Source organism: Protobothrops mucrosquamatus, unplaced genomic scaffold, assembly GCF_001527695.2.
Source record: "Protobothrops mucrosquamatus isolate PMUCROS unplaced genomic scaffold, P.Mucros_1.0 scaffold_174, whole genome shotgun sequence".
NCBI classification, from domain to species: Eukaryota; Metazoa; Chordata; class Lepidosauria; order Squamata; family Viperidae; genus Protobothrops; species Protobothrops mucrosquamatus.
The window spans coordinates 149,592-173,107 of NW_015386250.1; the positions used below are offsets into that span (position 1 = coordinate 149,592).

A 23,516-nucleotide genomic window follows, 5' to 3' on the forward strand; every position below is an offset into this window, starting at 1 on the left:
TGCCTTAAGTGCAAGATGTTCTGAAGTACTTTCATTTGCTGGTATTTATGGGTAATGCCCCAATGTGACTACACTACAATTAAACAGCTAACCACCAAAAGTCTTTGTTTTTCTATCAGCTTGCAGGTAACGTAGTGCCTCATTTCTCAGCAATGCATTTGCATTGGTTTATATGGATGTGTGTTGTACTTCTGCAAAAGTCAGCCAAACCATGAAGCATTAAACATATTTTTTAAATATGCAGAATACATTTACATTTCTGGCATATAGCGTCAGAACTGTCAAGTTGCACTGTATTGTGTAACTTTTTTGTCCAGTGCTTACTTTGATAAAACTTGCATTCTTTTAGCGTATTGTTTTAGCTTAGGAAAAATAGACATTTACAGTAGAAAATTCCATAAAATTCCATCCAAGTCATATCTGCATTTATAATTCTATAACAATATTGTTTTTTTAATATTGCTTACAGCAAATTGTGTGGTTTGTGTGTTCAGCTTTTTTTTAATCAGCTACAATGTTACATAGTTATTGAACAATCATTCTGTATTAATGAATAGGAAATATAGTTCAGAACCTTAAATTTATCCTTTTGATTTCAAATGCATGTATATTTCTTATTTATTGCCAACTTTATGTTTAAAATGAACCCTTAAAAGGATTGCAATTTATAATTGCACACAAATTTACAAAAAGCACAATAAGCAAAATTAATGAAATGAACAAAATGCAGACAATGAAGGCATTAACTCTAAAGACCTGGTGGGTTTTGTTTTTGTTTTTTTTACAAATGCATTCCATAGCATTCTCTCTAGAGCAGTGGTTCTCAACCTGTGGGTCGGGACCCCATTTGGGGTCGATCGACCATTTCATGGGGGTCGCCAAGCAAGGCTGTCCGCCATTTTTTTGTCCGCCATTTTTTCCCCCTTTTCCGGCGGGTGCCTTACCTCCCTTGGGCTGGGCCAGCTGGTGGTCGGCCTGCTCCGTCTCTGCCGCTTGCCAGCTACGCCTCGGCTGGCGCAGGGGGCAGAACCACGCATGCGTGGCACTCCTGGGCAGGGAAAGTCCTCGACTTACGACCGGTTGGGTAGTCCTTGACTTACGACCGGTTTAGTCCTCGACTTACGACCGGTTGGGGTCGCGGCATTAAAAAGGTTGAGAACCACTGCTCTAGAGAGGGGATCTGTTTTTTATATACAGTACATAATTTCTGATAGAAGAAGCAATTTCTGCTCTCTAGGACAGAAGGACTTTCTAAACATCTTAATGTCTGGACAGATTTGTAACATGAAAGTTTATGTCATCCTTTCAAGATAGACCAAACTAGAAAACCAATGATATGTAGGTTAATACAACTTATATTGTAAAGCTATAGTAACAAAATCTTCCAAGTCTGAACGTGCTCCCACTCCTTTCCTTCATCTTCATGTGAACTGTCCAAAATGTTTAATCATGTTACATTCTTGCCCCAAACTCAGGCTGCTTTTATCTGACTATTGCCTAGGTGGTGGCTCTTCCTCCCGTCCCTCATGGCCATTCCCTCTATATTCTATAGGTGGTGCATCAGGTAATCATTTAGGGCTTCAAAGTTTGACATTTTAAATGGCACTTGAAAGCATCTCACAACCAGTGCTGATATTTTGGTGTTGCTATTATGTCGCCCTGAAATCTCACAGTCTCATTCCTACATTTTTTACCAATTGCAAGTTCTGGATACTTTTCAGGACTAGCCCATATAAGAATGCATTGCAGCACTCAAGACAGAAAGCAACTTGGTTATGGGTAACTACTGTGCAATGAGACCAGCCCAGGAATCGTTATAGTTTGCATGCCAGATGCAATTATGCTCCTTGTCATAATTCCTTAGTTATCTATCAAGTTAGGGCTGAGGATCAAATTGCACTCCTTGGCCGTGGTCCTCTTTTTGCAGAGGAAAATGCAAACCTATCCAGAACAAGCTGAACTCCAATCCCCTAATCTAGTTTTCTGTTGACCAAAGGAATCTTCATTCTGTTTGGATTAAATTTCATCTTATTTTCCCCCATCTAATCCGCCACTGAATTTAGGCAGTGTTAAAAAGTATTCAATATTTCTCTGGAATTAGATGGCACTGACTTCAAAACCTGGAGAGTCAAGTTGGAATTTTATGGGACTTTTGTAAGCCAATGACCTAGTTGCTAAAGAATAGTCACCCAGCATCAGTTTCTTGACACTACTTCTGATACGACGAAAAACCCCATTGGAAAATTCTTAAAGGAACACAATTCAGAAGAATTGTCAAGCTCTGAAGGATTGGCAAACTCAGAAAACAAGTACCATTTGGATTTCCGGAAAGATCTTTTTTGCTAGTAGGGAGATATAGCAATATAATTTTCCTGCACAACTTATGTCTAGTGCAATTAAGGTGGGATTATTCTGAGACTTTATCTCATGCTTCCCCTATCCCCTGGACTCAAGGAGCACTTCCATAATGACCCTGTTCTCCCTTAACTACCAGGATGCCTCTTATATATCTCCTTTTAGGCATTCCATCACCATGATATCAGAAGCTGGTTTGTATTTATTACAACAGGCTGAGATGGTCTTGCCAATTCATTTATCAGTATAAGTCACTCACAAGGTGACCCTAGTCCCCTATTCCTCCAAATACTCAATTGTCCTTCAGGTCCATCTAGAATTGTAACGCAGCCTCATCTCAGCCACTTTGAGTGGAATAGTCGCAATTACTTGCAGCATATTTAAGAATGTAGGCTTATTTGTTCATTCTTGTTAATCAGGGTTTCTTTTTGTCCTGCTTTACTTGTTAAGCTCTCAAATTCTCACATATTTCTTTACAGACTCACATTTCAAGGCTTCCACATGGAGCTGTGGCAGGACAGTCGGTAGCAATTGAAGGAGGAGTTTGTCGATTGGAAAGCCCAGTGAACTGAACCACTATGTCATGGGGTCAGCACAAATGCTATTTGTATAATAAGATCCTTTGTGTTTTAAGAGAGAGTGAGATTTCTATTATTTTATATACTTTATTGCAACCACATGCACCCTAACTTGAAACAAGTGCTGCTGTAGCTTTAGATTCTAAAAATTTGTTTGAATGTATATGAGAACACATCTCCCAGGAGAAAAGAAATTCGGTTCTCGCTTGCTTGAAATATTTTAACGTTAGAAAAGATTTTATGAGCTACTTAATCAGTCTGTAAGACAATAACGTCCCAGAAAGAAATGTTTTTAAAAAATAGAAGGTATGCTGATCACAAATGTTATATTGAGAACATACAGACTACAAAGTGAGTTGAAATAAACAAGTATCAGAATGTACTCAATACTATTTGATAGTCTCAGGATGGTCCCATGATTGCTTACGCATACCCTGATTTTCCAATGGGATATAATAATTTCTTTCTAGCAAAGAGGGATTGATTCCAGTGAAACAGTCTAGGGCAGGGTTACAGCCAGACTTTTTGTGTTCAGTTATTCAGTTGTGGTACTTATTTTGGCTTAAATGTTACATAGCTTAAAGCTTTTATGTATTATGAAAGGCTCTGTAAAGGTAACGTACAGTCTTTACTTTGTTATAACTGCATATTGGGATGTACATAAGAACAACATTTATTGAAAGAGTTAGTACTATTCTTTGGTTCAAATATATTATGAAAGAATAATATAGAAATAAACTATTACTGGATAATGCAAAATGTATTAAAGTGGTGATGTAGAGGAACCTAATTCTAGCTTTCTTCTGTTCCTTAAATTCCAAAGTTAAAGTAAATGGGTATGCATGTGTGCAATTAAATTTACATGTAATGTAAGTGGTGTTACAAGTGGCCTTTTAAATAATTTATGCAGCCAGAATCTATGGATGGTACATATTTTCATATAATGTATGTTGTAAATATGGTTAGATTTTTCTGAAATTGTTTCAGGATCTTCAGGTTTCTTTCGATACGTATTTGGGTGTAATGGCTGTAAGACAATCCCTTTAAAAAAAAAAAGTCTAGCAAATGAGCTATTTGAATATTACCAGGAGATGATATAGGCATTCTTTAGAAGTACTTGCTCAACAACCTCCAAACTATTGTTAAACATCTGCACTGTACTTGTCCTCTCTAACTGAAGTGTCATCGAACAGTTTTATATAATTAGAAGAAAATATTGTTTACAACTGTTTCTAATTTCGTAAAAAAGATGAACTCATTTTATTGTTGATATCTGAATTTTTTAAGCAATACAATTCACTATGGTTTCCAGTCATTTCAGCAGAGGCACAGATGGCTACAAACTGTTGCCACAAATAGCTGTCCAAAGACACAGTATGTCCATAAATTCAATATTTTATCACTAGACTCATTTGAAATTGTACATTACAACTGTGCCACTCATTCTTTCAATCATTCATGCTTCAGAAGAAGTAGTTCTTTATAGTTTGAGAAAAGCCAGTTTTTGGAAGAAAAAAAAAGATTGATCCTTTATTGTGTCTATTTTAATACTGATCAAAAATAAAGTAGTTAGTTTAACACACCCTTAGAAATATGTAGATGGCAGACAGGGAGAAAATTATATGTTATGCACATAGTTTGGATTTTCCTAATAGTAGCCCTTACCTCTGGACCAAAAATATGACACATACTGTATTTGCTTAATTCTTGCATCGTGACTTTATCACTTGTCCAGTAACACATTATATGAAGACAACCCACCATAGAAAACCCGATCCATCCACAGATTCTTACTTTGATGATATTTCTACTCTCATAATGGCAAATATTTTTTTTTTAGTCAGTATCTTAAAAATATTGAAAATGTACACGTCACTACTAGGATAGTATAGTCATCTGTTTTGAGCACTTTGGTATGTATGTCATTAAATTACACTTCAAGGTAGATAATCTGATGGGTTTACAGTATAGTATCACGAAAATATCCATGAAAAAGGAATGGATGTGTAGCAGAAAAAGTTACCAAGTGTAGGTGATAGGATCCTATCCCCCTCTGCTCATTAGTAAACAGATTATTCAACATCGAACTAAAATATTTGGTCTTGAAACATTTGGGGGAAAAAAAGAAAGCTAAATCATTATAAAGGTTGTAAAAGTTCAATTTCTGCCAATGAGGAAATGAAACTAGTAATTTTAGACCCTCCTTCAGGATGCGAATTTAGGTAAGGGAAGCCTAAAGAATAGGCCTGGTGCTGTGATACATAGAGCTTCAACTGGAAAATTAGTAAAATTACTGCTAGCTTTGTTTTCTTGTTAAAGGGTCCAGGGATTGGGGAATGGGACAACTCACCACGGGACAACTCGCTGCAGGACAATTTAACAATTCTAATTAATTGTTTAAAATAAATAACAATTATTTTAATTTTTGTCATTCACCTTTCGTTCTGTCCCTCCTTTTCCATCCTTTCTTTAACGATTCTATTCCACCATTTCTTTGATATTAGTGTAACTCTCGTCCCGCACTGAGTTGTCCTGTGGCGACCTGGCCGTGGGCGAGTTGTCCGTGGCAAATTGGCCATGGTGAGTTAGCTGTGGCGAACTGTCATGGACCCCCCCAGGGATTGTCTTTTAATGTTAAGAACAAGACAGAAATATCAAAGATGAATGAATTCCAACAGAAGGGAGCCACACAGTCTCTAATAGCATGTCATTTTTTTTTACTCTAAACAAATAACATGTAATTCCATGAAAAATTGTACTTGAAAATTGAAATGCTAAAGGAATGACAGTATGTGAAGTTGCATGTAAATACACATTGTTTGTGAACTGTTGATTTAGGGTAATCAAACAATTACACTGGTAGAGGCAGTAGACAGGTTGGAGCTGTAATATTCTGTTACTTTTTTTTTTAAACAAGAATATAATCTATGCTATTTTATCTACAGTAAAAATGTATGTGAACGTTAAAAAAGAAAATAATATGGAATTCTAAGGAAATCTCATGGAATGTATATTAAAGTTTTAAAAATGTAAATGATGGGTGATAGTGTTTTAAAATACTATTTAAAATGATATTTGTAACAGTGAGTATAATTTGGGGGATGCTGATGCACAGAAAAAAATGTTTTATTTTCTGCATGTTTTGAGATTATATCATATAAATCTTCCCAACCAATGAATCTCACACACCAAATGTCCTGCCTGATGAAGATGGTAATGAAATATTTGCAACCCATAAATTTAACTCGGATAATGTTAATAACAAAGCAGACCAGTCCTGAGTATTACCTATTCTGTACTATGATTATATTCTGGTAAACTTTTAAAGCAAAACAGTTATTTCATGTTACTCTAAAATACTATATTCTCCTCTGTGTATAATTTGTAGCCTGGAATTCCATTAGTATCGCAACCAGCTTCTGCAATAGAATTACCAAGTTATCCGATCCAGCACATATCATAGTAAGTCAATGCAACTTTAAAATTTCATTAGATCATAACATTTATTGACTTGATGTATGTCACTAGAATGCAACTTGGTTAGCTGCAATTTACTGAATTAGAATTTGCTGTGAATTCTGTCTAGCTGGAAGCTGAACTTCCATAGGGAGTTCTGGAAGTTGGAATCTCAGCACATTTGGAGGTTGGAGAAATTACATTTTAATTTTCACACCATCCTTTAAATGCTTCATCTAAAAAGCTGGCCTCAGTCTGTCCCAGTTCCAAAGGGACATCATTCTCAGTTTTTGATCTGGACAAAAACGGTTTGCATTTTCACTGAAGAAACCAATTGAATGAAAAAAACCCAGATCTGCTTACTTACTTACACCCAGCCAGAGAAGAAATCAAGAAAATCATACTGGCTCTCATGTCTGCTAGAGGAGGAAGGATTAAATATAAAACTGGCAAAGGAACACACAGAAGGATTAAAATGCCAGCATTCACAGCCCTTTAAAAAACCAGTAGCCAACCTGAGGGTGGTTCACTCTGACCAGAGCGTAATGACTATGAGAAGAAGACCACAATGGAAGGGGAACCAACTGCAGTTGCTGAAAACAGAGGGAAGAAAGCCAGTTGAGTGAAAGCTAATCATTTACTACTGTATCTCTTGAAGAAAAGGTATTTTTTTCAGAATGATAATTAACTGAAGTATTTGACAAGGCCCTGGAGAGAAAGCAGAAGTATATAATCTTCCTGACATCCACAACTGCTAAGGGCTCTGACAGCATACAATTACCTCTGAAATATTTTTGATATTTCAGTGTTAAGATGTTGTTTTGAAACTGTGTGCTGTACTCCAAAGAAAGTAGTTGTATACTTGTCTCTTTAAAATAACACCTTATCTTGAAGCACAGTTTGAGGCATTCAGTGCATGATGAATAAGAATTAAAATATAGAAGCTGATGGGTGATTCTGCGGTTGGTCCATGGATATAGAAGTGTCAAAAAGAGTAATATTCCAAGGAGGTTTATAATCTGTGGAGTAGGTATTGATGATAGTGTGGATGCATTGCTAGGAATCAGTTGTGTTGATTACCACCAATAATAGATTGTTATCTTTAGACATACTCCACTCGTAACTACCAAAATTACCAGCCAGTGTGGCCAAATTTTTAATCCATTAAATTGATGAGGATGGGCAGTTTGGCAAAAACTTCTTAGTTAAGGGAAAAGCATTCTTCAAACTTGGGTCCCTTCCAGTATTCATTTTGTATTAATGAGAGCCATATTTTCATTTAGAAGCAGTTTTGCTTAGACGTAAGGGGGGGGGGGGGAGACAGTAACTACATACCAGATGATTCTACTCTGGCTAAATCCTAAAAAATAAAGATTAATGGAATTTAGTGGGGGAAACAAATCTGTTAAAACACATTTGTCTGTCCTCAATTGAACTTTCCCCTTGAGAATATCATGTTCCCTTAATGGGGATGGTTGCATAAAGCTCAAAGTCACATCTGGATTCAGATGTATTTGAAAGACATTCTCATTATTTCTTTATAAAAGCAGAGGCACCAGCTTTAATATAATAAAGTAAGCCAATTATACATTTTCAACTCCTACACAGCATCCTCTGTGTAGAGATATTAAAAGTGATTTACAAAGTTTAGCCAAATTGAAATACTGGCTTTACCTTTTTTTTTCTGGAAAGCATTAAGTTTGGCAAAATTAATTTAGACTCAAACTGCATTTAACTACAACAATCTGCGTAGATTGGAGATCTGAATCATCCTGATTCTGTGGGCGGATTCAGGCAGTCACTACATTTTAAGGCAAACACGTACCGTATTTTTCCGTCTATAAGATGCACCCTTATATAAGACGCTCTGGCATGTGAGTTTCTCTATGCCAATCAGCTACTTGGCAGAGCGCCGAACAGCTGAGCCAGCAAATCTGGAAGTTCGGCCGGCCGACCGTCTTGCCCCCTCCCCCTCCCATTAGTGTCAAGCCCACAGGGGCTTGACACCTGCACCAGGCGGCATGGCAACCCACACAGGGATGCCCTGGGCTGCGGAGGTTACCATTATTTGTCCGTGTATAAGACACTGCACTTGTATAAGACGCACCTGATTTTTGAACAGGATGTTTGCAGGAAAAAATAGTGTCTTATACACGGAAAAATATGGTAACTTCTAATGAGGTTAAATAAAAGCTATCTAATTCTCCTGAGTCTGCACAACATAAAACACATAGATCCTAAATATAGTTTAGTTTTGATGTGATGCTGTCTAGAAATAGCAATGTTTAGGATGCAAATTGCTCTCTTTAAGCCAAATTTTACTATGTGGCCTCTTTTTGCTCTATCATCAGACTTGGCTAGCTGCAACAAGTTAAACTTAGTAGCAGTCCCTCTTTGCCCCTTCTAGGACATTGTTGAGTATGCTCCCTGCATATTTTTCAACTATTATTTAATATTATTTAAAGATAGCACGTACTTCCTGCTTGTGGGTTGGCAAAACTGTCCACTAAGCATGTGAAAAACATTCCCTCTCCAGACACGGAACACTGCAGAGAATTCCATTCTTCCTCCAGGTTGCACCAATTCAGGCAGTTTTCTAGAAGTAAATCTTGGCATGGCATTATATGAACCACTGGAAGATTTATTTCCTAACCAGGAAGTAAATGATTTTCCTTTTTTAAAGAAGAGTGTCAATTATCCAGAATGATAATTTGGATTAATCCTTAAATTGAATTCCCCCCGGCCTTGATCCAGCCTCTTAACCACCGTACTATGCTGGTTTCCAATAAAATAAATAATAGTTTCTGGAAGAGAGTTTAATTTATTCAAATGTTTAGCAAGCAGTCTTCCAAGATACATAAATTCATCTACTTGTTCTAATTTTTATCTTATCTACGTCTAACAATTGTTTACTCTATTTTCTATGTCAACTTGAGACTGCTACAAGTATCTTTATTTTCAGTGTCCTCATTTCATGGTACAATTCACTGCAAACCATACAAGTTCTTCACCAATGAAACAACTTTGATTGCCTATTAAGGTATATCCACATTTATGCCTTTCATCGACACAGCTCTCCCAAGATCCCCATTTCTTACACATGTATACATAAGTACCTAAAAACCCAAAGAAACATCATACATCATTCTACTTCTTTAATGTTAACATTTCCTAAGCATTCCATTAATCTTCAAGTATACTTTATTTAATAATAATAATAATAATAATAATAATAATAATAATAATAATAATAATAATAACAACAATAATAATAATACCATCAAACATCCACATCTGCCTATCCCAGGTCCTGGGTAAGGACTCGATAGGTAGACAAAATGCCAAATCCAGTCTGAACATCTGGCTGACTGTGCGATGATCCATCATCATCATCATAATAATAAAGTTGGAAGGGACCTTGGAGGTCATCTAGCCCAACCCCCTGCTCAGGCAGGAAACCCTATACCATTTCAGACAAATGGCTGTCCAGTCTCTTCTTAAAAACTTCCAGTGTTGGCGTGTTCACCGCTTCTGGAGGCAGGTTGTTCCACTGGTTAATTGTTCTCACTGTCAGGAAGTTTCTCCTTAGTTCTAGGTTGCTTCTCTCCTTGATTAGTTTCCATCCATTGCTTCTTGTCCTGCCTTTTAAAGTAATTACGGTATAGTTACAAGGAAACTTTTAGAATCCTTGGTTTGATTTGATTCACTTTAAATAATAATTGGCCAAGCAAAATCAGCCATAGCCTCTAATAAGTTTTTATAAGTAACTTAAGTACTTTGAGATTATCAACAGATACAGTGAGGGGAAAAAGTATTTGATCCCCTGCTGATTTTGTGAGACAGAATAACAACAAAAAAGCCAGAAAAACGCATTTCAAAAAAGTGATAAATTGCATTTTAATGAGTGAAATAAGTATTTGACCCCTTCGCAAAACAGTACTTGGTGGCAAAACCCTTGTTGGCAGTCACAGAGGTCAGATGTTTCTTGTAGTTGGCCACCAGGTCAAAAAAGCCAGCTGTTTGGCGCCTTGGAAAATAGCTTGACTCCCTCTTCTTTGTGGCAGCCCCTGAGATATTGGAACACTGCTAGTCTTTAGCTGCAAATTTGCTCAAAGCATTATATAATTCATGTCTGCTTTTTATCATATGCTCTTTCTAAATCAACTAATATGCAGTCAACTTTCTCAATACATTTCTCAGGGAACCTAGGCAGAGCAAAAACGTCACTTTTCATGCCTGGCAGAAAGCAGTAAGGCATGCCTTAAGTTTTATTCATTATCATTTTTCATATTCTTTCCATCAGACTCCTGCAAACTCTTTTTCAGGCAAATTTAATAGATTAATCCCCCCCTGAAGTTTGTTCACTCTTGTTTTTCCCTCTATATAAACAATCACGGCATTTTTTCCAATTTTTACAGGCAGCGAAGTCTTCACAAACAGGTTAGATGGCTCTCCATGAGCAAAGCACAATCAAATTTTAACATTTCCCCAATTGTACCATCTACATTCTCAGCCTTACAATTTTTCAGCTTTCTCTCAGCATTTATATTGTCTTTTTCATCAATTTTTTGGGATGCTAGTATATTTATAATATTTGTTTCAGCTCTGTTCTTGGACATCTCACTATGATTCCATACATGTCACTAGAATAGTCCTTCCTCTCTTAGGTTTCACCCCAAATTATTACAGGTAATCCTCAAGCCACGTCCACTCATTCAACGATTGTTCAAAGTTACAGTGGCACTGAATGTGTGGTACTTATGACTGGTCCTCGAAATTCTGGCCATCACAACACCCCTGTGGTCACATGATTGTGACTTGGGCACTTGGCAACTGACTTGTACTTAATGACAGTTGCAGCATTCTGCAGATGCGTGATTGCCTTTTGCAACCTCCCTTGTTGGTTTCCCACAAGCAAAATCAGCAGGAAGAAAGCAGGGAAGATTGTAAATTGCTCCTTTAAGTCTCTACCATTTTTTCTCTTGAGGAATCCTACTACAGATTATGAAATCCTCGGGATCTTGTACTCTGCAATACCCCTGCTCACCGGTACTCTAGTACATGCCTGCCCATAGCACCCCCTGCCTACTACCCTCTATAGTGTGCACCTGTCCAAAGTACCCCCAGCCACCTGTATTCCATAGTACATGTCCACTCACAGCAACCCCACATCTACCCACAGCTGTCACCAACTGGCCTGCACTTCCTGGGTGCCCACCCACTCAATCTATAAATCTATAGATGGAGCTAGTCTTGCTTAATGACCAGTTGCTCAGTCACCAAAGGATAGATTCAATGTTATGACCTGTCCTCAGTTATGACTATTACACTCCCTCATGATCGTGTGATCACATTTGGGGGAGCTTGGCAACCAGCTCACACTTATAACTGGTTGTAGTGTCCCAAGGTCACAAGACCATGTTTTATGACTTTTTGCTGTTTTCTGGCAGAAAACAGCAAACTGACTGTTGGATATGCTGAATTTGCCTAATGAGACTGTGGTTTGCTTAATGACCATATCGTTTGCTTAAAGGCCATCATAAACACATTTGCAAAATTGAGTCAGGTCACATGATGACTGACTTAGTGACCACAGTGATTTCTGACCAAAAATTGCAGGCTCAATTTTGGTCGTTGTCAAGGACTACCTATAAGATTATTGTTAATATTTTTATGGCTGGTTATTTTTAATTTACTAGGATTTTTTTAAGTACACTGTTTTTACTTAATGCTTTTCTTGGCACCTACTATAGTTAAGTGTCTGACTTCAGCAATGTGCAAGTTAATAAAATAAAGCTCATCATTTCTATTCTTTCATTAACCCTGCAGGGTAGCTACTTTTATAGATCTTTTCACCTACTTCCAAAACAATGTTTTTATTCTGGTTAAACCATTCTGCAGTTACTGACATTCTGTATTTTCTTTCTTTCTTTTAATCTTTGCTGCTTTTTTTTTCTCCCAACATGTTCTTTGCAATTACATTTTTTTTCTTTATGTGACTTACACTACAGTTTTTGTCTTGTCCTAATTTTTTTCAGCAATTATATTCCTATATCCTTTTTTCACTTACAATGGTGCCTCTTCACTTCATCATTTCATAATCAAACATCCTTTTTCATTAGTACCCACAAATGTATGTGCCCCTTTATCTCATGTTTTTGCTTCAGAGGTTGTGGGTGCTCCGTCACTGGAGGTTTTTAAGAAGAGATTGGACAACGGTTTAAACTGAAATTGTATAGGGTATCCTGCTTGAGCAGAGATTTGAACTAGAAGACCTCCAAGTTCCTTTCAATTCTGTTATTCTACTTGGTTCTAGACAGCTTCAACATCATCTTTCCTTATGTGCACTTTCTACTTATTCTGTTGAGAGAATCTGTTTCAGTAATTTCCCACTTTTACATATAGGATTTGTACTACCTCTTCATGCAGTTCTTATGCTGTTTTGTTCTTATTCCCTATCCTTTCCTATTCGTCCCCCCCCCCGTCAAGTTAATCTTTGATGCTACGAAACAGTGGCCTGTACCACGCTGAGAATCTCCCATCACCATTATATTCATGAATTTTTGTAAGCTTTCATTGTAACATTCCATTGTCCTATCCCACTGGGTCAAGTAAAGAAGGTATGTTGCAGACCCCATTAGTTAAGGAACTTTGACTGGTGGAATCTAGAAAGACAGCTTTCTCTGCCATTGCCCCTGCCCTGTGAAATATTTTTACCCCAGAGGTGAGGCAGACTCCGACTCCCCTGGTCTTCTGAAAAGAAGTCAAAACATGGCTCTGTGGCCTCGTGTGGGGAGCCTAGAGGATCACACAGTCGTGGAGCTGGCTAGAGTCCTGAAAGCCCTCCTTTCGCTTTTTAACTAATTTTCTTCCCAATTTGATTATATACCTTTAAGCTGATGTCATCACTGACAGCCAGTTTTGTCTAATGATTAAGGCACTAAGCTAGAAATGAGGAGACTGTTTTCTAGTCCTGCATTAGGCATGAACGCCAGCTTAGTGAATTTGGGCTAGTCACTCTCTCAGCCTATGACATTAGGCTGACAATAAGCCAGTCAGTCAATTCCTATCACAACTAATGAATCCACATTTGATCTGGGGGGGAAAAAGTAGTTCCTTCATTAGAGTGAAGGATCTGATCAGGTTCTTCAGATCTTCTAACGATGCACCACCCATCACCACTGTATTTGAGTTATTCCACCTTGTTGCTGATCATCCTCTTCTCTTTCTTTCCATCTTTCTGGGCATTAAAGCCTTCTCCAGAAAGCTAGGTCTTTGTATACTATGTCTAAAGCAGGATTATTTGAGCCTGATCATTAGTGCCTTGAGTGAAAACTGGGTTAAATTATTTCATGATCCACTTTTTTCCGTAGAAATCTCAGCAGTTTTCTCCAATGTCAGACTTCAAAAGCATCAATACTCTCTTCTGTTTATTTTAATTTCACAAACACACAATGTACTTATTTATCTTTCATTCATTACTTCACGTTTTTACTAGGTATTTCTTACATTCAGAGTCTTTAATATGCCATGGTTATCAACAGTAATTAATATTGAACTTCACTAGCCATTGTAGCTTTGCTCGATGTAACACTCAATAGTAAAACAGGAGCTAGGTGACCATCCTTGCTATGTTAAGGACATATTACCAGGCAATTTCAATTTCATTTTGACCAGTATGCCACAAGCTCAACAAGCTTAATGCCCAGTTTTACCCCAAATATATTTTTGACATTCTAGACAAGTAGGATCTTGAATCTAAAGTCAGTTTGGTCTAATGGTTAAGGCTAGAAACTGGGAGACTGCAAGTTCTAGTCCCACCTTAGCCATGAAAGTCAGATAGATGACCTTGGGCCAGTCACTTTCAGCCCAACTGACCTCATCAGGTTGTTGTGAGGAAAACAGGAGGAGGAAGGGATATTAAATATGCTCACCATCTTTTGTCTAAAAAAATAATAAAGGCAGGATCCTAAAATAAATATTTTGTAAGCCAGCATACTATTATTGTCTGCATCCTATCAATTAGAATATCCATGCAATTTACTGCAAATGTAAGAAACGGGGGGGGGGGGATGAATTATTTTTATAAAAGGTGTTGAAGAAAAAGTCTTCATCATGATTCAGTCCAAGCCGGGAATAAACAGCATGGCGACTGCTTTAGAAAGAAGGTTGCAGTTTATTGAAGAGGAGAGCCAGACAGAAAGATGGCTCTGGAAGAAAAGAGAGCAAGCACATGTAGGGAGTGGGGTTTTTTAACCCCCTGGAGCCTTTTGTTTGGAATTGTTCCTGTGGCATGAACTTTGATCTGTGTCCCTTTGGGATCTGTGGGTTAATCCTATTATGTCCTGTCTTCGAGTTTGGGTGGGGTATGTAGATTTTAGGTGTCTTTTCTTTGTCTTCTTAATCTTCTAGCTGGGGGACTCCAACCTTCCTGGATTATTTACATCTGCATTTCTACAGAGCTGGTTTCTGCTTGGGGGAGGGAGACTTGGGGCTATTAAGAAAACTGGGCATGCTTTTCTGCCTCTTTAATATTTCCTTCTGGGGGGGGGCTGACTTCCCACAAAGGCACACACCTTATTTCACAGGCAAAGTGAATTATTACTGAATGATTAAAAAAAACTTGTAAGGGCGGATGGTCATGGCCTCCCCCACTTTTTGTTTGGAGTATAGCTTTAGCAAGTACATATACTAGTGCTGTCCAAAGCTCATTGGTTCAAACAAAAGCCATTCTCCTCAAAATATTAAAACCAAACTTTAAAATGTGCCATGTGACCGGATCAAAGACTGCCCCCTACAATCTGCATATGAATGAAAACATAGCTGCTGGCAGTCCCAGTAGGAGTGTTGTCAGGATCATGAGTATAGTTTGGTGGGGGGAGATCTGGATTCATTTCAACTGGAATCAGCAATCCTAGGTGGGCAGGGTGATGAAGCCAGCTGTTTGGCTTAGATTCTTATGTTCATATTGTTTTTTCTTTGAAGAGGGCCCTGATGTCTTTTAAAGTAATTACGGTATAGTTACAAGGAAACTTTTAGAATCATTGGTTTGATTTGATTCACTTTAAATAATAATTGGCCAAGCAAAATCAGCCATAGCCTCTAATAAGTTTTTATCAGTCACTTAAGTACTTTGAGATTATCAACAGATACAGTGAGGGAAAAAAGTATTTGATCCCCTGCTGATTTTGTGAGAGACAGAATAACAACAAAAAAGCCAGAAAAATGCATTTCAAAAAAGTGATAAATTGCATTTTAACGAGTGAAATAAGTATTTGACCCCTTCGCAAAACAGTACTTGGTGGCAAAACCCTTGTTGGCAGTCATAGAGGTCAGATGTTTCTTGCAGTTGGCCACCAGGTTTGCACACATTTGGAACTTTTTTGAAATGCATTTTCCTGGATTTTTGTTGTTGTTATTCTGTCTCTCGCTGTTAAAATAAACCTACCATTAAAATTATAGACCGATCATTTCTTTGTTAGTGGGCAAATGTACAAAATCAGCAGGGGATCAAATACTTCCCCCCCCCCCTCACTGTAGGTAATTAGTAGCAATCTGGTAAACATTATATTTTTGGCCATTGAAACATTTTTCATACTCTCTCTCCTGAAACTCCATGGTCCCGAGATAAAGTCTTATTGTGGGTAAGTATTTAGTTGAGAGACCAAAAGTGGAAGCAGGTGAAATTAAGAAACAGTGGTAGAATGTAGTTAATAAACAGTTTTGATAATGTCAGTAGTGTGTGTTTGCGTGTTCCAAATTACACTAAGCTGAATACTTTTGACTGATCTTTCTTTGGCTCATTTGAACCATTGCTAAAGGCACAAGGGCTAAAGGTGATGCCCAATGGCTTGTTTTGTGCAAAGGAACATCTGGGCGGGAGGCAGAGGTAGTTCCTGCTGATGGAGCTAAAGCTTGCACCTCTAGCGTTCAGGAACCATTCCAGAATGTAAGTTCTGCATTGAGGTTGGAGCCATTTATTGCTAGAAGACACCCCTTTGTTTTAAATGAAGGAATGGGGTGACGTTTGGCAGGGAGAAAAAATACCAGAAAGATGTGGCAGCTATCCGTATGCAAGCAAATTTTAGGCAAAGGGAGAACTTTGAAATTCTGCATAAAGAATGTGTTTTCCTTTGTGGATAATTTTGCAAATTACGCTTCTCTTTGCCTGTTGGGATTTCTTTTAATGAGGAATGAGGATGGATTTTTCTATATATTATGCATTAAGTGGATTCTCCACAAAAGAAGGTGGAAGGATTTGAAAATGCAGCAATTGTTTTTCTATAATTGGTATAAGGAAAAAAAACAACCACTTGTTGATGCTCCATGCCCCCACTTGTAAACCTCAAGGGAGGGAAATATTTACACCCTATAAGTGTAAAAGAAAATGTAAAAATCTAGGGAATTGAATGAATGTTATATTTAGAGTGGTGTGGTTGCCTAGTGTGAGGAAGCTTGCCTCCCACTTGGAAGGTTGAGAGTTGAATATTAGGTAGCGGCAGATATTTTTCTCTTAGGGCGCAAAGAAAAAATATCTGCTGCAAACTCTGTGTGGCATTAGGAAAGGCATCCGGCCAATAAATGCTCATCTCCATCCAGTCGCCCCGACTCGATCCCAAATAAAGGGATTATAGGGTCGTAAAAAGAGTTTATGCAATGTTATTACATTTGTTCCAGAACAAAATGAACCTACCAGTTTTCTAGATATGTTCTGATCTTAACCTAGCTGATGGGAAAAGTTTCTAGATTCTTTCTTGGAAGGATGCATTCCTCCCATCATTAGTGAACTGTACCTAATTTGGCTTTGAGGATTTCCCCCCCCCCCCTTACATAATAGTTTTTACTCAGTTTAAATGCCACTTAGCTGTATTATGATAACTGTCCAGCTGATCCTAAATTTATTTAGGAAACTATCTGCTGCTATTCCCTATTTGTGAATAGAATAATGGTTTTTACCAATGCATTTGTTCCAATCAGGCAAATGAAAGGACCCCCTCCCAAATCTGCCTCGATTTAGGCAGAAAATGAACTAAAATGAAGGAAAAGCCTGATTGGAAGCAAACAGGAAGAGAACCCATCATCCTAGAGGGTTTTTTGCCACTTAAATCCATCGATGAGCCATTGCTGAGGGAACCCTGCTAATTTATTACATTTTATTTTATTTTATTACACTTTTATGCTGTTCATCTCCCGATAGGAAAATTGTAGTCTAATTGTATTGAGAGGCTACAGCTTTTCCCCACCCCTGTTTTAGGGCTTCAAAAGTAATTGCCAGTATTTTCAGCTGAGTCTGGGAATGAATGGACAGCCGGTGAAAGCCTATTGGAAGATGTTCTTAATAAGGTTCTGGAACATTTTTTCAGAGGCCTTTCTGTATGTGATGCATTGCGGTCAACTAGGGCCAGAATATGGCTGAACATATACAACTGTGTTCAGATAGGGGACTGAATGCTGGTGAATTGTAGCAAGCTTGGATTTAAACACCAGGTGTCTCCCTTCATTGTGCCACGTGGGCTGGAGCTTACAGGATCAGAGAACAGTCAAGGAAAGATCTTTGTTGAAGCGATGGCAGTCATGTGTGGAGGACAGATGACTGCCATCACCTCATGATCTTAATCATCTCCGGCTGGAAACGGGGTCATGCTTGACAGATCCTTCAGGCTAGATTTTAAAAATCCTGCTCTATGGCTTCATGTGTTTATACAAAAGCAAGATGCCTAAATGCAGGCAGCCTTCCTGTCCCCCTTTCAGTCTTCTTAAACTCCTTTTGCAGGCAGCCATGCTTACCAAGTCTTTCAGCACATGCTGAGATCAGGATGTCGGATTTCTTCACTACAAAGTGATGCCCCTCCTTTCCCTGCAAAAGTCAGCTGGTGGGACAAAACAATTGAATGAATCCATTCATCTTCAATCCATTGACCAATATCTTTCTGGAGTCTGACCTATCTTAATCTGTGCCTGTTTTTATACTGTATACTAATCCCCATGCTAATACCTCTGTTTACTGACTTTAAAGAATGGTTTAGATCATTTGGCAATGGTTCATGGTGGCTTAAAGCCAGCCTCTTAGTACAAAAATCTACTCTTATTGGAAATGTAAACATTCCCAAATGATTAACAGCTGGAAGCTCTAAAACATAAGTAGCAGCTCTCTCTTAACTCAAGGAAATGGGTAGAATGTGGTGGGTAGTGTATGGGAGAACAATACTTGCAGGATGGGTTTATTTCTCCTAGGGCAGTTTCAAATAGTTGTCATGCTGCCATACAAAAGAACACGTCTGTGGATGCTAACAACTAGACTAACAAAACATCCTTCCCATTTTGCTTTTGCGTTTTTGAATGAAGTCAAGGTGCCCTGTTTACCAAAACCTATTTGCTTTATCAACTGAAGAAATAGTAGCTAGATGCTTTTCAATAGTAAGTAGATGTTTTCTGAAAGACTAAAACACCTGATGTTATACTGAGAAACTAATTAGTGTAATATGTATCCCATAGGAAACTTGACTATTAATGCTCAGTTTGATGGCCCACCTTTCTAGGAATCAAACTTGCTAATTTCCTTCCTTCCCCATTCACATCCCATCCTGTTTGTGCTGGAGGTGCTGGTTAAGGCGCTTCTGAGTTGACAGGATTAGCTGGTGACATTACTGTTGCCCAGGGGATGTGGTGGGGAGGCTCCTTTCATGTGCCCATCAAAGTGCTGGATAAAAACAGGAGCTCACCCTGCCACACAGCAGCATTTGGGTCTCGAATGCGGGCTTACTAACCTCCAACCCAGCATCCTAACCACGTGAGCCACTGCGTTCCTCCTCCTCCATTTGCACTATGAATTGTGGTCGACATTGAGCCTAATCTAATGTTCTTTTCATGTGACCTCTCTCGTTAGGAGTTGGCCATTTCAAACCACTACAAACAGAGTAGCAAACCTGTGTCCCTCCAGATCTCTCAGCCCCAACAAACATTGGGCTCCAACAGAAGTTTCAGGCCCCTTCTTTCTTGTCCCAAGCTAGAGCTTGCCCACTTCCAGTATTTAAGAAATTATTTCCACCCCTGCAAAGTATTTCTCACCCTGCTTCTGTAGGCGGAAGGGCTGTGTAGGGTTGCTCAGTGATTAAATCAGCTGTATGCTTGAAGCAATGACTTCATCATAAAGATTTCATTGGAACAGTAGACATCGCCTTTTAAATGTGTGGAGACTTGTCCTAAAAAGAAGAATATTGGTCAGAAGTATTTCACCAGCCCCATATTTTCAGATGCATGGCATGGAAACAGTGAATGTCTTGATCCATTCATCTGTAGTAAATGGAGCTAGAGACTGTATTTGTTTTGTTCATTGAGATGTTAATCTCCAGCAAACCCCATGAAATGGCACTCACCCAGAGTTCTAGCTCTCTTAAAATATATTTGGAAGGAGAGTACATGATTAAATGACATAATATATAATAACTTCCCCTGCCTTCTACCTCTTAATGGGAATAAATTTTAAACCTGCCCACTTCTACATGCCATTCCTGTTTTACTGTGTCGGGCCCCGTTGCTTGTATTCACTATGCTGCCTTGAAAATGCTCAAGTATAGTGAGTTTTTTAAAAAAATTGGTAAGACTCTTTTGGGGAAAAATAATATATGCTTGCGCCAAAGTCATACAGAAAGTGCAGTGGCCAACTCTTCAAAAGCTATTGAAGCTGTCAGAGATCAGCTGCTGGTTAAAGCCAGTATTTTCAGGGTACATTAAGAATAACGTTCTCCCAAGTGCATTTTTATTTCATGTTCCATACTTCCTGCCCATTTTATTCTCCAAATTCCTTCTAGAGAGTTTCATGCTGAATGTGGAATTTAATTCAGATTGTTCTAATCTTGCTAGACACTTTGTTGCTACACTACTCTGTCCCCCATCATTTGACTGTTCCTTGCTTGAAATGTGACATGATGATAAGTGTGTGATTTTGGGGAAACCAAATTCATTCAGTGGAGAACTCCGTATTTATGGAATTTTGTTTCCACAGAAGCCTACTATTATCCTCTAAGAAGTGGTCAAATGGCAGTCTTAGGGACATATCTGACCTGCAGGCTAATATCAAGTAGAAGTATTTGCCTCTAGTAAGCAAATCCAGTTAGATCTGTTGGTTAAATGTCAGTTTATCTAAGCAAATTACATTACTTAGTTCATGATGCCAATCCTTTTGTCAATCAAGAGTGAGAATGTGACCAATAGACTAGCTGCAGGCCTGACTCTGTCATAAGGTAAAGTGGAATAGCTGGCAGATCCTGAAGATGGGAAATGGAGCAAGAAATGTGCAACGATCCGAATTCCAAGGGTTAGTGGTGAATCACTGTGTAGGTGGTCATGTGTGTCACACCTTTGGCAACTCCTTAAAGCAGTTGTGTCTTTTCCTGGCATGCTTTTGATTTAAGGATGTTCCAGTATATGTGCCCACACACGTTCTGAATCATCTCTTCCTCTTGGAATCTGGATCACTGCACACCCCTAGTAGCAAGCTACTGAGGAACTGTGTCAAAAGGATTACGTCACAACATCTGATCCTCCTCTAAACTTGTAGGATGCCCTGGAAAGGATATTATCCCACTGCAGATTTCTAGTTAAATTTCAATAATTGGTCCAGTCAGCTTTGGTATGTGACAAGGGTAAAATACATCACCACCATTGAATACATCAGTAGTGGGTGAATACATCACCACCGCTACCATTGTTTCCTCTCAGATTACAAAAATGATCTAAGGATTGGCCCTCACTAGCTCTTTCTTTCAGACTGTATACTAAACACAGTGTAGCTCAAAGACCAAGATCCGATATATCTCTTAGTATGACTTAATGTGATGTCGATTTCAAATTAGGGCAGTCTTCCACAATCTGGGTTACTCCAAATGTATTGGGATTGTAACTCACCCTATAAATCGGGGGTCTATAATCCCAATACATTTGAAGGAAATGGATTAGGGAGTGCTGAGATGACATTAAATTGGGAGAAGATAATTATACAGAACTCTGGTACAGATTTAGAAGGGAAAAAAACCATTAAACAGTTTAGTCTGGGTTGATAAGGCTTATAGCCTTTTAAAAATGATGAGTCCAACTGGATGTTATTTCTTGAGTGATCTTCGGCTGGTGTGAGATTTTTTCTTCTTCTATAGACTCAACATCTGTAATGGGTAATGTTCAGAAGTTTCTAAGAAGATGGAATTTTCTAGCGTAGGAGGTATCCTAGGTTTTTCTGTTGGCTCAGAGAAAAATCCAAAGCTATTTATGCCCCCTCTACTTTGCATGCACTCAAATAGAGCAACAAGAAAATGCCATATAACTCATGAAGTAAAGGCTTGTCTGTGCCAAAAGTAATATTTGCACTTGGGAAACATGACCTACACTATATGAAGCAGTAGCCTCTGTGCGGCCCTTGAAGTTTCTTTTGGCTGGATGTTTCTGCGAATGGTCTTCGCTTCTTCATTCATGTAATGGCTGTGGGGCCGTTGAATGTTTTTACATGGAAAGACTGGAATACTTCAGGTTTTACTATTTAGATCTGTGTTGAATGCAGTGTTCACTGCTACACGGGGTGGGGAAGGAAGAGGATGTGCAGAGGGAACACAGAGCTCCCAACGGTTTAGAAACAATGGGACTGAATGTATTTTATCTGATCAGACAAGAGTGCCCCTTGGGTTGCGTTGGTTTCAACTTAGTTTTCCAGTGTCTTGAGCTCTACTGATGATTCTGCACCAAGTCCTTTCTGATGCGTGATGTACCTTTGGGGTTGCCAGAACTTAGATTGGAAGAAACCCACAATAGGGTCTCTGGCACTGAAATGGTGCTGTGCTCTTTAATGATTAATTGATGAGTAGCCTAAGAAGACAGCTTTGCTTGAGGGGAAGGGACACAGCAACACTTGGCATATGTCTAGAGCAGGGGTAGGCAACCTCGGCTCTTTTATGACTCATGGACTTCAACTCCAAGAATTACTGAGTTGAACAACTCAGGAATTCTGGGAGTTGAAGTCCATGAGTCATAAAAGAGCCGAGGTTGTCTACCCCTGCTCTAGAGACAAAGAAGAGAAACATTGTAAGCACTGGGGTCAATCTGCACTAGAGTTTTAGCCCTGTACTGAGACTCCTGAATCTATTTCTTGGCACATTCACCAAATTTTTTCCCCTGGTATTGTTTAGTTAGTTAGACAGTGCTGCACCCCATTTTCTCCAAGATTAATCTTGGGATCTTCCCCCCTTTTAATTGGAGTTCCTGGACGTTTCTGTGTTATGGCTATTCCAATCAAATGGTGTTGGAATTCTTACTAACTCAACTAATTTTGAATCTGTAGAACCTGTTTTGCCACATCCCCCCCCCCAGCCTCCTTTGACTTCTGAAAGGAATGAATTTGCAGTTAGGAAATCAAGATGGATTTTCCCCGGAGGATTTTTATGACTAGATCTCTCTCCCTGCCATTTTTGTATGCTTCTATCAGAAAAGCCTACTGCATTGCAAGTGTAGAAATGTCCCTTTCCTGCATAGATAGACACCTGTATGGTGTTTGGAGACGCCCTTTCAACTTAATGTATTGAAGAAAAAGTACTTTTAATACCTCTAAATTAGCAATGATGTCTGGTACACTCCATTGGGAGTGATGGAAAGAAGGGCAGAGCAGATAATTACAAGTAAAGCCATGTATAATTATGACAATGGGATTGACTGGAATCAGAGACTGCAAGAAGCAAGAAAGTAAATTATGAGTATGTAGCAAAGAATGAGGTGTCAGCACTCTGACCATACACCATTATAAAAGTGCTCTCTTGAGTCTCCATTCTGTTGTTCAGGCAGAATGTATTGAACAGAAAATAAATCTCATGTATAAAGAGCAAAGAGAGAAAGTGAGAAAAATAGAAATAATGAACCGAGGATTTATGTCTTTCTGAAAAGTTGCTACTAAACATGCTATGATTATTCCAAAGTTTTCAAGATTCCAAGTTAGAAAGAAGAAGTTTGGGGGGAAATAGCAGGGAGTAGGGTCCCTAGCAAATTTTTCCCACCCCTTCTTCAACTGTTCTCTTCGGAATACCGCTATAGGGCAATTCATGCCAAAACAATTTTTCCTTTGTGCCATCACTCTGCTGAACACCTACT

General features: G+C 38.6%; 1 protein-coding gene across 1 annotated transcript in view; it reads left to right on the plus strand.

Moving 5' to 3' along the window:
• The window catches only part of TASP1 (taspase 1), a 54,573-nt gene extending 50,881 nt beyond the window's left edge, over window positions 1-3,692 (plus strand). Inside the window, exon 14 of the mRNA XM_015822427.1 lies at window positions 2,835-3,692. Coding sequence (XP_015677913.1) covers window positions 2,835-2,927 — 93 coding nt within the window. The 3' untranslated portion in view covers window positions 2,928-3,692. The remainder of the gene's footprint in view (window positions 1-2,834) is intronic.
• The last annotated feature ends 19,824 nt before the right edge of the window (window positions 3,693-23,516 follow it).